At 36.5% G+C, this 16,069-nt stretch overlaps 1 protein-coding gene across 2 annotated transcripts in view; it reads right to left on the bottom strand.

The window, feature by feature from the left end:
* Positions 1-1,760: 1,760 nt before the first annotated feature.
* LOC146004961 (epimerase family protein SDR39U1) overlaps positions 1,761-16,069 on the bottom strand; it is a 28,073-nt gene continuing 13,764 nt past the window's right edge. For both annotated transcript variants that reach the window (XM_083144037.1, XM_083144036.1), the window contains exons 4-5: positions 8,439-8,585; positions 1,761-4,502 (exon numbers count right to left, since the gene is read on the bottom strand). In XM_083144037.1, the coding sequence (XP_083000163.1) occupies positions 4,048-4,502; positions 8,439-8,585 (602 nt within the window). In that variant the 3' untranslated portion in view covers positions 1,761-4,047. The remainder of the gene's footprint in view (positions 4,503-8,438; positions 8,586-16,069) is intronic.

Genomic DNA, 16,069 nt, shown 5'->3' with positions numbered 1-16,069 from the left:
TACTCTCGTCGTGAATGGCCTTGGGAACATACAACACTCCTACCCAAGAGGTGAGTTATTGCATTTGTATTTGTCGTTATTTGGTGCTTTTTTTCTGCCACTTACAGCTAATCACAACAACAGTGAACCTATATTAGATGAAATTGCAACTTCCTCCAGTTCGACACAAGTTGTCACAAAGTTAGTCTGTGTGTCGGGAACATGAGACTATTTGACTCTCTACGGCTTGCTGGGTTTAAAACACAACACAGTTCTCAAAGTTAGACGAAGTTTTATAATCGCATGTATCTCCTATAGTATACGAACTTACAAGCAACATACAGATTTACACGTTTCATTAGTTTTTGTCATTTGATGCTTGAATAGGCAAAAAGAACAATTCTTAGAACATTTCAAAATTACAATCCACTAAACCACAAATACATACAGAATTAGCATTGCGTAAGACAAACGAATTACACGAAAGTTTCTGTTTGTAAATACTATTTTGCACATCACCAGAAAGTAAGAAAATGAATGCAAACCAATACGTTTCCATTTACTGTTACCACGTTCCTGTTGATTCCCCACCCTATCTTGTTTTCTGACTCATTAGGTGAAAATATTTGGGCGGGTCCATTCACTTCCTCTGGCGGAAATGTGACGTCAGCACTGGCAGATTATGATGCATTTTTCAAATGTTTCACGTTCAATTAACAGCTTTATGGCTTAATTATAGTTGCCTGTGATATAATTAACATTAGTTGAAATAGCGAATATTTAAAAAATATATTAACACCTCAACAAATATCAAATGTTAAACACTTGCTCGTTACAAAATTGACAAAACGACACTCACAAAGGAATATCCATGCACAAATTACACTCCAGTGTGTCCCGCATAGGCCAAACACTTCATACTGGGTCAATCAAATACAGTATGCTAACACTGTAAGAGGTTGGAAATTAAGTACATTTTATATACTAGTGTGCTTAACTAACTCAATATTTTATTATTATATTTTAGACAACATAACTGCATGGATTTCTACTTGTCATCATCTATATCTACGAACGGACTTCTGCAGGCTACATGTGTAGGATCAAGATTTCTTCAAATAAATTATGTTTTGTTTATTTTCGGACTATGACATTTTAATTGTTCACTGTCGTGGTTTTCATTGTAAGCAACAGAAAGAATTAAGTTTTATGCATGCAGGTTCAAGTCTCCTGGGGAAGCTTAACAATTTCTCCCGAGATTTCAGCCTGTGTATGAGACCACCCACCATCATGAGAAAATTGGGGAGATATGAATGAGTAGCGTAACTGGGTCATGGAATCATGGAAACCTACGAGAATGGCTGGGGGTTTGTTGTACTGACCATACGTTACCCCATAACTAGTGGGATAATCTCCCACCTTGGGTGAGTGAGAGCGGCAGTTGGTAGGTAGGCCTGGACCCTCAATGGGTTATTGCACCATGGGTTATTATAAGTTTCAGCAAAATCAGACATACCCCTAGTTACTTCCAATGTTCAATTTGAGTATCATGATAGTAACAACAAAAGGCCTCAGAGAACAAGCAAGTTCACTGATCCGAGTCACAAATCTCACCACCGAAGATGTTTGTCCTGGTTTCAACATGGGTGTTTCTTTTTTGTGTGTGTGTGTACCAACCCTCATCGTTGTGATCATCATAAAGAGGCCAAAATGTAGTATAAAATAAAGAAAAAGAAGAAGAAACCCATACAGTGAAAAAGAAAACAAACAACTATCATGAAAATCAAGTTTTTATTATACAACATATTTATAAAAGCCACTTGATTCTAAAAATCAAGGAACACACAAAAATAATAAATAATGACCCCACTTGGACGAGGCCTACACATTTCACCAACTGTTGGTGCCTCTACAAAAATCTACTGCACTGCAGGAGTTCTAAGCACACCTTCTAAAAATGAAAGTGTACTGTAATGCCTTTTTTCCTTCTTTCCAAATTCACTAACACTGCATATCAACATCTAAACAAAACTAGTATTATGTCGACATCTGCAAGAGGATAGTTGTATTGAATATGTACAAACACAGCACAATAATTCTACAGAACATAACCAGAAAAATACATTAATTTACTTTCGTAGATTGTTTACAACAGGGGGAAAAATTTATATAACAGTTAAGCACACTTTAACAACCATTTTTCATGTCTTGCTTATTTACTTTCTCAGATTCTGAAGTACAGTACTTATTTCAAGGTCTGGGTTTTAGGATGTGGTGGATACATATCTTCTCAAATCTTCTGAATGCTCATGTACTAACATTCAGTGTTAGTACTATACAAAGGCATCTAGAGAGCCAGCCATCTACAGTATGGTTAAGACAAACTTTCAGGCCAAAGCACAACATATCACTTGAAAATGAACCTTCTGAAATAAATACAACTTTTCACAACAGTGTGTGCTTGCTGTGGTTGTTACTTGTTGTTTGGGTGTTACTACGAGAGGACCATTTCCTCATTCATGCAGCCTTGGTCTGTTGGTTACACATGCACACTGAAGCGACATGTCGCTTTGGAATGAGCCAACTGCAACATTTACACTGCAGTAGCATGACAAACCACACAAGCCTGCGTTCTACTGGTGAAATCCTCAAGTGACAAATTTCGCATGTTGCAGTGTGAAATTTCCCTAAAGGGACCTGTGTCACCGGTGTGAAATTTCCCATGTCCAGATGTTGTTTCCAGCAGACTGCGATTACCAGACCAATATCCCACATCTAACCTTCACCCTGCCCCAAGCCTGACCAAAGAGGTTAGTGCTAAGAAAAGTGCCATTTACTGACAAAACACACACTATTCTTGTCCCAGAGTACGAAAAGATAACCTTATTACTACATGAGAATTGCACATCAGTATTTACATACTTCATCACTGTCATTTAAATTATAGGAAAATTTGCACAAAATCTTACTTCATTTAAATGAAATAACAAAGGCAAAATTTTGGAAACTAACTAAACAAAGGCAAATACTACTGTGGAATCTATAATAATACACTTAAATGATGGAATTCTACACATAACACGCACTAACTCTCTTTCTTGTAGCATATAAACAAATTTGTTTTATTCTCAGCAAAAGAATAGCATCTCACTGACCAGACATCATGCACTGCTTGACCTTACTATATTTTATAATATGATACAATACTGCTGAATATTACTAAATCACAGGGTTATGCTGCATTTCTGCAACATGGCAGTAGGTTGAAAATAAGCCATTCTTTAGTGTTTCAACACATGGCAATTTTAAAAATGTGGTAGTTCACACTATGTGCTGCCAACATATTAAAAACAATAGAGAAAAGGTTCATGAGAGTTGATGGAAATGGTTGATCATTCCACCATAGTAACCATGGGATCAAAAGTGTATACTTTTTAGCTCATTTTAACCATGCTTTAACATTTTCCCATGCTTTGTTGTTATCTCCCATCCTTGAAGAAGGATTAAAGTTGATCCGAAAATTAGGAAGACAGAACAAACTGTTGAAATTTTGTCTTGCTTGTTTTTAATGAGGCAATTTTTAACTTCGAATTCGAGGATTGTTCGGTTTTCTGATGATAAAACTAAATTATGATTAAGTTAAAGAAAAATGAAGCACATATTACGCTATTTTTGGGAGGTAATGAATATTTTCACCAATTCTAGGAACGAAGAAAGAGAGTGTGTGATACTGTTACAATTTGACCATTCACAAGGACTCTCATTCAAGAAATTTTTATGTGCCAAGCTGTGTTGTCAACACTATCAATAGCTGTATCGTACTTGCACGGACTGAACTTTTTGGTTACTCATTGTTTCGACACATTTCAGATATCTCTATATACAGAATGTCCACATGTGAAATGTGCCAACAAGTATGTATCATTGTTACAGTTGTTCTTCAATTATCTTATCACCAAAATCTGAGGCTGCAAACGAGACACAAAAATTGGCTCCAACAAGTGTGTTGTTGCAAACTTTCTACAAATGTAAGTTAACATACTTTACGGCACTTCAGTCATAAAAAAATTACATATACTTTGCTTCGTCTTTGGCAAGATCGTCTGCATATATCAGTCTTGCTACACTCTTACATGCTGATTCTATATCGGGGTACTTAAATTTATAACCATACTCAAGAGTCCTCTTTGGTATTACTTTCTGTCCTTCCGTCATGATTTTTGCCCTCTCTTCACTAAATGCCCAGTTGAGAATGGTTGTCGGTAACGGAAACAAGGTCGGCCGCCACAGTGCACGTCCAAAAGCCTTTGTAAATTCCCTATTCGTTACTATTTGAGGTGCCACTCCATTCAGTACTCCTTGCACCTTATCATTTTCTATCGCAAACACGAAAAGTCCTGCAATGTCTTCTAGATGGATCCATGGCATGTACTGACTCCCCGATCCAACCGGACCTCCGAGTCCAAAAAAGAAAGGCATGAACATCTGCTTTATCATACCACCATGTCTACCTAGAACTACACCTGTAAAAAAACACATCAAAGACTACAATATGATCATTTTACAGGCTGTTGCTGTACGACACCAACAAACTTTCACCGTAAGTAGTCAAGCCTCATCTTGGAGGCCTCATTCTAACACTCCAAATGTTTGCAAAATGCATTTTTAAAAATACTTTATGTAAGTTACTAGCTAGCTACTCCAAGACTAAGATAAAATTTCAAGAATAATCCAAGTGAAACCTCTAAAATTTAAATTACCATACAATTTGGTGCACACAGGAGATGTACTATGTATCGGGTGAGGCAGTCGAACGGGTAGATTTAAAAATTCACAAAAAATAGAGAAAGCAAATATTAGTTAATTTCTGAACATTGAACATGAATGTACTGTACATGAGTTGAAATTGCTAGTGTACCTGAAAAATGTTTTTTTTTTTTTTTAATATGGTGTCAGTAAGATGGCATCCTTGGTTTTGCACACATTGTCGGAGTCTCAGAGTAAATCCACCCACGACGTTATGCTGACATATTGGTTATCTTTTTCCTGCCTGTCCTCGATGACCCAGATGAAGAAACACTCTTCCAGCAAGATGGTGCAACTAGCCATACTAGTGTCTATGGATGTGCTTAGACTCGCATTTCATGGTCGTCTCATCAGCACATTCCGCGATATTCTGTGGCCTGCTCGTTCACCCAATGTTTCAGCTCCTGGTGTTTTCCTTTGGGGTTACCTCAAATCTAAAGTATTCAAGGACAACCGTACAAGAACCAGGGATAATTTGAAGGAGCAAATTTGGCAAGAGATCCACAACATTCCGTTGGAGATGCTACGAAGCGTCATGGGCGGATTTACTCCAAGACTCCGACAATGTGTGCAATCTTACTGACACCGTATTAAAAAAATGAATATTTTTCAGGTACACTAGTAATTTCAACTCACGTACAGTACATTTATGTTAAAAAATTAACTAATATTTGCTCTCTCTAATTTTTGTGAATTTTTTAAATCTTCTCGTTTGACTGCCTCACCCTGTACACGTAAAACAGCGACAGCAAAAAATCATTAATATTGAAATTGAATTTAAAATTACGGGTGTGTCAGCACTAAGGCTATTTTGCACCTGTCACGTTATACAGGGTCCAGCCCCTTACCATAGCAAATAACATAGTTGTAACGTTGCATAAGTAAAATCTTCTGACTTCGGTTAAAAGCTTAGGCTGTAAATGGGCACTCAGCACACACAAGGACAAAAGACAGAACAACACACTATACAACAATATACTGGCTATAGGGCCAGTCGCCAGAGCCTCGTTAGTCTGCACAAAGCAGTCCAGGGTGTGCTATGTGGAGGGTCACCCCTTACATCCCCAAAAAATCGTTAATAAGAATTGCCTACAACATCTTGTTTGACATTAAAACACTTCTTACATCACAGGCCAGCAACATTCTTGTTATAAAGCACACAAAACACATAAACAGAATGATACAAGACACTTTAAAAGTTTGTCCAAGCTCTCGACTCCATCTCAGAGTCATCATCAGAGCTGGTTGGGAGATAGCGAAGAAGACAAGGTCGAAGTTCCAATGATGCTACTTGATGTGTGCTGGAAGATAACCAACCCAACCAGTCCTGACAGGGTGTCTACAATTTCGTTAAAAACACAGAATTCCCTGACTTTTACAGGTTTTCCACACCAAGTCATTGGGGCAATTCATGTATTTATACATGTGTAAGAAGGTTACCACATTTTAAAACTTATAATCCTACTTAACAAAGTTTTTAGAATATTCACTACACATCTTAAAAGTAATAACAAGAAGGGAAACTGAACAGAAATTGACTGTTGGAATATTCACTACACATCTTAAAAGTAATAACAAGAAGGGAAACTGAACAGAAATTGACTGTTGGATAGGACTGAAGGTAAACAAATAGTAATTATTTTCCTTATCAAAAAATCATAACAAATATGGCATAAATAATACACAATTAAGACTAAAATTTAGTAGTACATGTTTTAATACTAATAACAACCAAACACAACCTGAAAATTGAAAGAAGAAAGTAGTAAATGCTAATAGTACGTTACTGTAGTTGATTTCTACTTGAAACATGACTCCTTTAGTTTATTTAATTTCTACTGGAACTACCAGTAATACTCAGTGTACAAAACTGAAGTAAAAATGTTATTTTTATTTTCAGAAACACAATAAATTTCCCTGATGTTTCCATGAGTTTTCCAGAAAAAGTAATTTCCCTGACTTTTCCAGGATTTCCAGACCCTGCGTGATGATGACTCCGAGATGAAGTCAAAAGCTTGGACATACTTTTATACTGTCTTGTATTGTGATGTTTATTTGTTTTGTGTGTTTATTAACAAGAATCCTATTTAATGTTACGTTTCATACATATAAATTATTCTTAATGTGTGTTAACTTATGACGCATAACAAAATGTAAAAAAAGGCTTTGCCTTAAATCCTGCCAATCAGCCTTATATCACTTCTGAGGAGTATTGCATCAAAGAACAACGAACCAAATTGGGCAGAAGGAGCATTTCTCAAAGCATGCATGACATAAGCATTTGCAGCGATCTAAATAAATTTTATATTGCATCATTACAACACTTCATTATCAGTAAATATCAGTCTTGTAAATACAAAAGCTTTGATAGGCAGAAGGTTTTCAAGGTGAACTTTACAAAAATTCAAGGGCACAAGCAGGTGTTTTCTATAATTTCAAACTAAGGTTTTACAGTCTCTCACCAACCACACACATACACAATAACAATATATGGTCTGTGCGATTCCAATGAATCCAATAATTCTAATTCAATTCAATTGAACGGTACATATATATAACTTAAGGTGCAGAGTTTACGTTTGTCATTTCATGTAGCTACTCAGACTATAAATACATCTACAAACAAAAGTCACAAATGTTACGGGAAATAGTAATCTACGAAAAATTGTTAATTCTATAAGAATTTCAAATTTACCTAATCAACTTCAAGATATTTTATCTTGCAATAATCTTCCGTCCATCAGATAGATTGTTCAGCAAAGAACACTAACAAAGCAAACGGATTGAGAGAATTCTATTTTATTTTCCACGCAGCTTTCTTTTCCTTCCTTGATAAAAATAAAATCTAAACTGTGAAAAACTTAAATTCAATGGAATTGGGATTTTAAAAAGTTGCAATTTTTCACGTCTACGGAGAAAAATTCAAGCAGAACTCACGCACAATTCCTGGAGACAATAATTCCCAGAATTCAAGGAATTCCCGGTGGGTAGCCACCCTGCTATTCTAATTGACTTTGGCACTGAAGATAAAATTGAAAACTCTTGTCCAGGCCTTCAAGAGTACTGAAAGTAATTTAATGCTTGTTTAGCAGGATAGTTCTATAGACATAATTTGAGACAGCATTTTTCACGCACAGGGGATCGCACATAGCCAAGTGACAAGCACTCTCACCTTTGGTGCGAGCAGCCCCAGGTTCAATTCCCTGTGGGTGCAGTTGACCCAGCGTCGTGAGGGCAATTGGGAAGCTACTTTAAAAGAACAAGTAGAAGGATCCGGTCACGAAAGCCAGAAAACAGTGGCGATGGGATCTGATCTGCTGACCACGCGTCCTCCTTCCTTCGAGGGCTGATGCGCCACCACGGAGTTTAATTTCTCATGCACAAAATAGAACTTTAAATTCTTTAATGAAATGCATGAAAATATCCGTTTAAACCTTGATTTGGAGTATATGAAACTTTTTTAAATTCCAAAAAAAAAATTTAAAATATTTTTTATTACTTGCGGAAGAATGGACATTCAATATATCAAGGTGTATATTTTAGTGTGTAAGCATACACAAATAACTAAGGCTCTCTGATACAATAATTGAAGAACAGTTCCAAATAGCATTGCCAGGTAGGAACAACCTCATAAACAAGAAATGTATAATTACCTGATCTTATAATAACCTGACGAACTCCAGATTCTTTTGGTATCGTAGCAGCTGCTTCCCATTTGGTACAAAGCTTGGCCAAGAAATCATGGTCTCCTCCTGTATTTTCTTCGGTATATTCTATATTATCACTAGGTTTGTAATAACCTGCAACAAATTAATATACAGGGTGTTTTAAGGTTGTTTATAGGGTTTTTGTGGTCTTTAGCTTTTCAAGGTGGAAGCAAAAGAGTAAGACTGCTTACAGTGCAGGTTAACTGAAAAAATATTTTACCAGAAAACTAAACTTCAATGTGCACACCTTTTGCAATGTTAAATATCCACCCAATAATCACTAAGTGTTCTCCAGCACATGTGATGTGACTCTTAGTGCAAAAAAACGGATAAGAATAGCTGAAGATGACTCTTTTCCAAAATATGCACAAGCATTGATTTCCCGTAAAAAGTAGCCATTTTGCATCAATACAATATTGCTAATTAAAACTTTTTGAGCCAGTCTTTCATTTGTCCAGTATGAAAATAATAGGGTGGGAAACTACATTAATAGTTTTCGATTGGCTTGTATTTGCAAATGACCCTTTTTTAATGTCTCAATTTCTGAACAACAATGAAGAAAAAAACGTAAACAGTTCCACAACAATGAAAATAAATATTTTGAGTTCCCTCACTTTTGTATGTGTTTTATCTCATTTACATTATCATCAATGGCTGAAGAAATTGTTTGAGTGGCACCTTATATTTGTACAGTTGCCACAGAAGAGAGAGGTAAAAACCAACAAATATTTTAGTGGTTTCGAAGCAAGATGGTGGATCGTACTCGGAGCATGTTTTTCCTCTCCGGAAATGGTGTCATTGTTTGAGGCATGCATATTTCGTTTTTGACGAAAACACGAAATGTGAAATAACACAGTCTAATGTTAAATTTTCATGTTTCTGAAAGGTGTGAGGTGCATTTTCCTACCCTGTTTTGTCACGAAATTAACTGCAAAATGCGAAATAGACTCTTAAACACGAAATTTACCGTTTACATACCGACACGACACTTTCTGAAGTCTGAAGTATCCTGCGAGTTATGCTATTCACGATTCATTCTGCTGTAAATATTTGAGAAGCAAAAATGGACCCCTTTATACAGGAATAAACTTAATATTCTCGTAATGATTTAAAGTGCTATTAGAAGGGATGTTTAATTTGTGTAATAGTGCAGTTTTTAAATCAAATTTGGGATTATATTCACATTTTTAAAACCAAAATGTCATTTTATATACTGCTTTTTCACCGCTATAACAGCAAAATTTCATTTTATTTACCGCTTTTGAACCCGAAATTAACTGTTTTTATACCGAAATTTTGCTTTCTTATTTACCAAAAACATGTGCCTCTAGTCATTATTCTTCTGGTATTTTGTTACATTTGTGTGCTTCAACGTCGAATTTGTGGAGAACAGCTTCCTAGTGTGTCAGTGTTGAGTATTAACTCTAAGTTTGATGGATGGAACCTAGCAAATAGGAGTTATTTATTTCCTGCAGCTGGATGTGTACCTGGACTCTCCGCAGCCTTGTCACGGTCACCGACACAAGGGGAGCAACCATGAGGTAAGCAAACTGTCGCCCGGCACTTTCACCTGCTCTGCCTCGCGCTCATGTGCGGCGCATCCACCTGAACCCCTGTCCCTCAAATAAAAGTGAAACTGCTTTCTCAATATATTATCAGAATATACAAAGCATAAGAAACAAGCTCTCTGATTGTGCTATAAACCTCAGTGAATTAATACAATATGACTGTTTAGTTTTTACCGAGACCTGGCTGAATGATACTGTGAGTGACGCTGAACTTCCGTTCGCCAAACACTTTAATATTTTTAGAAATGACAATCTAAATCAACGTGGGGGTGGTGTCATGATTTGTTTAAACATGAAATGGAACTGTAAACTACATGGTGATCTGAGTCGAGCCTGTGAAATAATTTGGGCGGAACTTAATATTCAGAAAGGTAAGAAACTTCTTCTTGGTGCCTACTACCGCCCGCACAAAAACTCTCCCCTACATATTCTTGAAGCTTGCAGGGATTCGGTGTTGGCAGCCATGAAGTGAGGAAATGTCCTGTTGCGTGGTGACTTCAATCTTTCAATTGACTGGGAAAATCCAACCACCAGAAGTGTCAATTGCTCAAATGACAAATGGTTTATCGACACTTTCATACATGGCATTGGGTTGAAGCAACATAACATGCACAAAACACGAGGTGAAAGTAATTTGGACTATGTACTGGCAACACTGTGTGAAATGGAGATAAATCCACAAAGGAACTTGCTACCCTCAGACCATGCCTCTCTCGATGTTGCTGTAAACCTCCCGTCTGCTGAGAAGGTCCAAAACCTCCAACCCCAGAACGGACCACACCGCCTGTGGTGAAAAGCCCCCTGGAATGAATAATTCTACCACCACTGTAGATGAGAGAGCACAACTTTTTAATGTGTTTTTTCATGAAAATTTCTCCTCAGAGACAATTTCTGAACCTCATCCTATAGTCAAGTCTGTCAGTTCACACACTCTCTATTCCATTAAAACCTCCCTTGAAGAAGTGAAATCTCTCCTCTTCTCTTTGCCGTTGCGCCGGTCCTTAGAACCAGATGGAATCCCAACAACTTTTCTTCGTAAAACCGCTGACTCCTTGGCTCACCCTCTGTGCCTCTTACTTAATAAGTGTTTCTATACAGGTGTGTTTCCAGACTTGTTCAAACGTGCCAATATTGTACCCACCTACAAATCTGGAGACAAAATTCCATAAATTCGTATAGACCGATCTCTCTTTTGTCACCTCTCTCCATTGTCTGTGAGAAAATAATTAAAGACAGGTTCAGGTTGCTAAAGTTTACATCTCCCCTTATAAATACTGCTCAGCATGGTTTCCTTCCAGGCAGATCTTGCTTGACCAATCTATCGGTATTACTTTCACATGCTACTCAGTCTATCTCAAATAATTCCCAGCTTAAAGTTATATATTTGGACATTTCAAACGCCTTCGATAAAATAGATCATAATCTCCTTCTTCATAAATTACAATCCAGATTTAACATCCATGGGAAATTTCTATCCTTACTACAAGACTATCTGAGCGCACGTGAACAGCATGTTATCCTTCCTGACACCTCTTCCAGCTTTCTTCCTGTTTTGTCTGGAGTTCCCCAAGGGAGCGTCTTAGGCCCACTTTTGTTTCTTCTTTGCATGGATGATCTCCCTGACAGATTGTCTTCTCTCCCTATAAATATACTTCTGTTTGCCGATGACTGTAAACTCTTCACAGAAATTTCATCAGAACACAATGCTTTAATCTTACAGAAGTTCTTACAGAAGTACTTGTGTGGTGTCGCCAGTGGAAACTTCAATTCAATCCTAAGAAATGCTCCTGCCTCACCATTTCCCTAAAAAGGAACAAACTCGATTCTGCTTGTTATCTTTAAAACAATCCCATCAAAAAAGTTTCCTCTCAAAAAGATCTCGGAATTATCATCGACGAAAAGCTAAACTTTAATGAGCACATTACGAACACTACTAAAAGAGCAATGCGTCTTCTCGGTCTTCTGTACAGATTCACTGAAATCCAAAACCAATCATCAATCAGCATATTTTACAAATCCCTTATCTCCCCCATTCTTGAATACTGCTCTCCTATCTGGACCATGGCTTCAAAAACAAATCTATCCAGGATTGATTCTGTCCTCAACTTTTTCCTCTCCATTGCTCGCCACAGAATACCTTCTCTGAGGCACCTTCACAAAACAGACATTATGTCTGTCTTCAATATCCAACCACCACACTCGTCGCGAATTAGCAGACATGAAATTTTACACAAAATCGTGAATAGTAAAATTAAATGCGAATTTCTGCTTAACAAATTTTATCTACGCATCCCCACACGGCCAACCCGCAACGTTAAGCTCTTTCACAATCCCACCACAATGCTCTCCCTTCTACAGCGGTCTCTTTTCTACAGGCTTCCTCACTCATATATTAACCTGCCTCCAAATGTGGACAAATTCTTGCCAGAACAAAGTTTTAGACAATATGTTAACGATGTATGTATAATTTTGATTTGTTTTCAGTGCCATCTTGTACTCTATTTTGTTGTTGTTATTGTTATTTTCCTGCTGTTACTGTGTCAGTGTAAAATGGTCATTCAGTACTGTATCTGAAACTTTAGGTAAAATAAAATAAATAAATAAGATCCATTGAGGGGGGGGGGGAAAGGTTTCATGTGCATGACACATTTAAGTTCTCTGAATTAATTAATGTACAGGGTTGTTACAGAGAACTTAGCGGAAAAATAATTAATTAAAGCTTCTTTTTTAAGGGGAAGACTGACAGTATCACACCAAGTACGCATTTATTTCAAGATCATCGGAATATGCACTGCTACTGATACGACCGCCTACCTATTCTCGTAGCACTTCTGGCAACTGGAGAATCGCAGGGGACCAACTTCCTTACTTGGATTTTTACCTTTCAGGCTTAAACCACATACGCTAACTCATGAAAAATGTCAAAAAACAAGTCTGGTGTTAGTAAATTCAGATTTTTATTAATTTTTACATGCAAACATGCTTGAAATTTGTTAGAAACAATCCGATTCACATGCATCGCAAAAACTTACAGCCACCGCTTCCATTAAGCTCAGTCACAGAATATCTCCACCCTCCTATTCCTCTATTTTATACAATGCGATTGCCAATATGACTTTTCTTTGCAGCGCTGTCAAAGTTATAATTTGTACAGCGTGATTGCCATTGTAGTTTTTTACACATTGCTGGCAAAGTTGTAATTTGTACAGCGTGATTATTTTTATATACAACATTTTCACCTAGAGAACTTATGATCTGTCATAAATTCCCCGGGGTTGGGAAATTTGACTTTCTTACTGAGAATCAAGAAGAAATGTCAAATACTTCATGCATTACTAAAATTATGACATTGTTTACATGCAAGAAGTTAGTTACAAAACAAACACCACATAAACAAAGATATAACATGTAAGATTATGACAAAATATCAGATTCATATATTAAATAACTTAACATGCATAAACACAAAACAGAATACACATATGTAGAGTGTGTATGCATAATCGCAGAACCAAATTTGTACAATTTTCATGCATAAACACAAAACAACACACGTGCAGTTTACATGCATCAGTAAAAAAAAAAGAAAACACATCATGTACAATTTGCATGCAGAGATAAAATCATAACATATGCATCTCGCATACATAAATTAGCATGCATACATTCATAACATGCAATAGACAACATGTATGCACAAACTCCACATATCACAAATATGGTACCACTATAATTTACAATTTGTTATCATGCTCTTAATAAATATCGTTAGACAGCATCATGCAACTGCTCCAAACCTAACTCATGAAGTTGCAAATCGTTACGCATGCTTAAAAGTTTGTTTATCCAAAGTTTTTGTTTGTCCAATGAACAATGCCAAGCTTTGATATTTTTTACAGAAATATTTGCAATGTCTTTTCCAGTATTGCAGCATATGGCTTTCACTGTGTTATCATCATGAATTTGCATACAAACAAAAGGACCTTGGTATAAATTACAATATTTTTTTATAATGCAAGTGATAGTGTCACTTTGAGGATGTAGTTTTATGAAGATCAGATCGCCTTGCTTTACTGGATTTTTTGTTGCTTGTTTTTCATGCTGTTTTATAATATGTTTTTGTCTCTTATTGAAACTACATGTTTCTGCCATAAGCAGCTTATTTTTCCACATCTCTACATCAGGAATGCGATCCGTTAGTACTTTTTTACAGATATTTTGAGGTTCAATATTTAGCCTGAGTTCTATAGGAGCATAACCTGTACTGGAACAAATTGAATTATTTAACAGATGTAAAATGGCAGCAACATGGCTAGACCATTGTTTATGTTTACCATTGCAAAATATACGCATCAATCTATTTATTTCCTGGTGATATCTCTCCACTAAGTTAGCACTTGGATGATAACTGGGTATGTAAAAAATTTTTACATTGAGAGCATGCATACCTTTTGTAAAATGTTCTGCACGAAATTGTGGACCATTGTCACATATAATGATTGTTGGTATTCCCAAATGGATGAAGTAAGAATGTGTTAGTTTTCTAGTTACGATGGAAGCTGTACTATTGCCAATAGGATATGCCACAAGATAACGGCTAGCAGAATCTAATACTGTTAGTAAATATTTTTCACCTTTGGAGGAACGTATGAATGGACCTTGTAAATCAATAAATAATATTTCACCTGGTTTTGAGGGTTTGTGCATGATTTCCAGATACTTAGGAGGATGTTTATCCGGTTTATTTTTCATGCAAATTTCACAATCAGTGATGTAAGACTTTGTGTCTCTTTTCATATGAGGCCAGTAAAATATTTGGTAAATTTTACCGAGTGTCTTGTCTGTACCAAAATGACCACCTTGATCATGATACTTGTGCAGTACAAGATTTACTAATGATTGAGGCACGCATATTCTTATCCGGTTTGGATTGTGAAAATCTTTGATGGTAAGTAGATCATTGTGAATAAGGTATATATTCTTCCAGTTTCGATGTTTGCTCTGTTGTGAACTTTCACAACCAGCGAGAACAGATTTAACACCACTGCAATACGGATCACTATTTTGTTCATTAACAAAATTGTTTTTATCACATATTAATGACTCATCAATATACTCAAAGTTATTCATGAATACGAGTTCATTATCATGGTCATTAAAAGATCGGCTCAACAGGTCTGCCAAGAGGTTTTCTTTACCTCTACAATACTCGACATGGAATGAGTACTGTTGTATTTGAATAAACCATCTAGTCAGCCTATTGTTCCAAGTGTGTGCAGATTCTAGCCACGTGAGGGATTTATGATCTGTGATAACAGTAAATTTTCTACCTAACAATAGTGATTTAAATTTGTCCAGTGTAAAGAGTATTGCTAACACTTCTACTTCAGTGGATGTATATGATTTCTCAAAAGGTTTCAAAATCCTTGACACGAATCCAATCGGACGCATGTTGTTGTCTACCAGTTGGAAACAATATCCTGCAATGCCTATATTTGATCCATCAGTTTGAACAAAGAATGGTTTGTTCAAATCTGGATGGTAAAGCATTGTTTCTGCAATAATGGACTGTTTCAACAACTCAAAGGAGCATTGTGCACTTTCATCCCATTCCCACTTTTTGCCTTTTTTCAATAACTGGTACAAGGGATGTGCCATGATGGCATAATCTTTAACATATTTTGATAGCCAATTGAAACTTCCCAAGACTTTCTGCAGTTGCTTGATATTGCAAGGGACAGGTAAGTCTTTTATGGCTTGAACATACTTGGGAGATTTCTCATAACCCTGTGCAGTGATAGAATGCCCTAAAAATTCCACCTTGACTTGACAAAACCTACATTTGTCCAGTCTCAGTGTCATGTTGGCATCTTGTAACTTGTCAAAAATAAGTCTTAAGTGAAAAATATGTTGTTCGAAAGACGTGCTTTTGACAATTACGTCGTCTACATAACATACTGTAAAAGATTCCGTACCTTCCAAGGTTCGTGTCAGAGCATTAATGAAAGC

The sequence above is a fragment of the Lepisma saccharinum genome, chromosome 22 (genome assembly GCF_977018435.1).
Source record: "Lepisma saccharinum chromosome 22, izLepSacc3.1, whole genome shotgun sequence".
Taxonomy (NCBI): domain Eukaryota; kingdom Metazoa; phylum Arthropoda; class Insecta; order Zygentoma; family Lepismatidae; genus Lepisma; species Lepisma saccharinum.
Note: the sequence above shows the minus strand (reverse complement) of the source record. Positions and strands in the feature narration are given on the sequence as shown.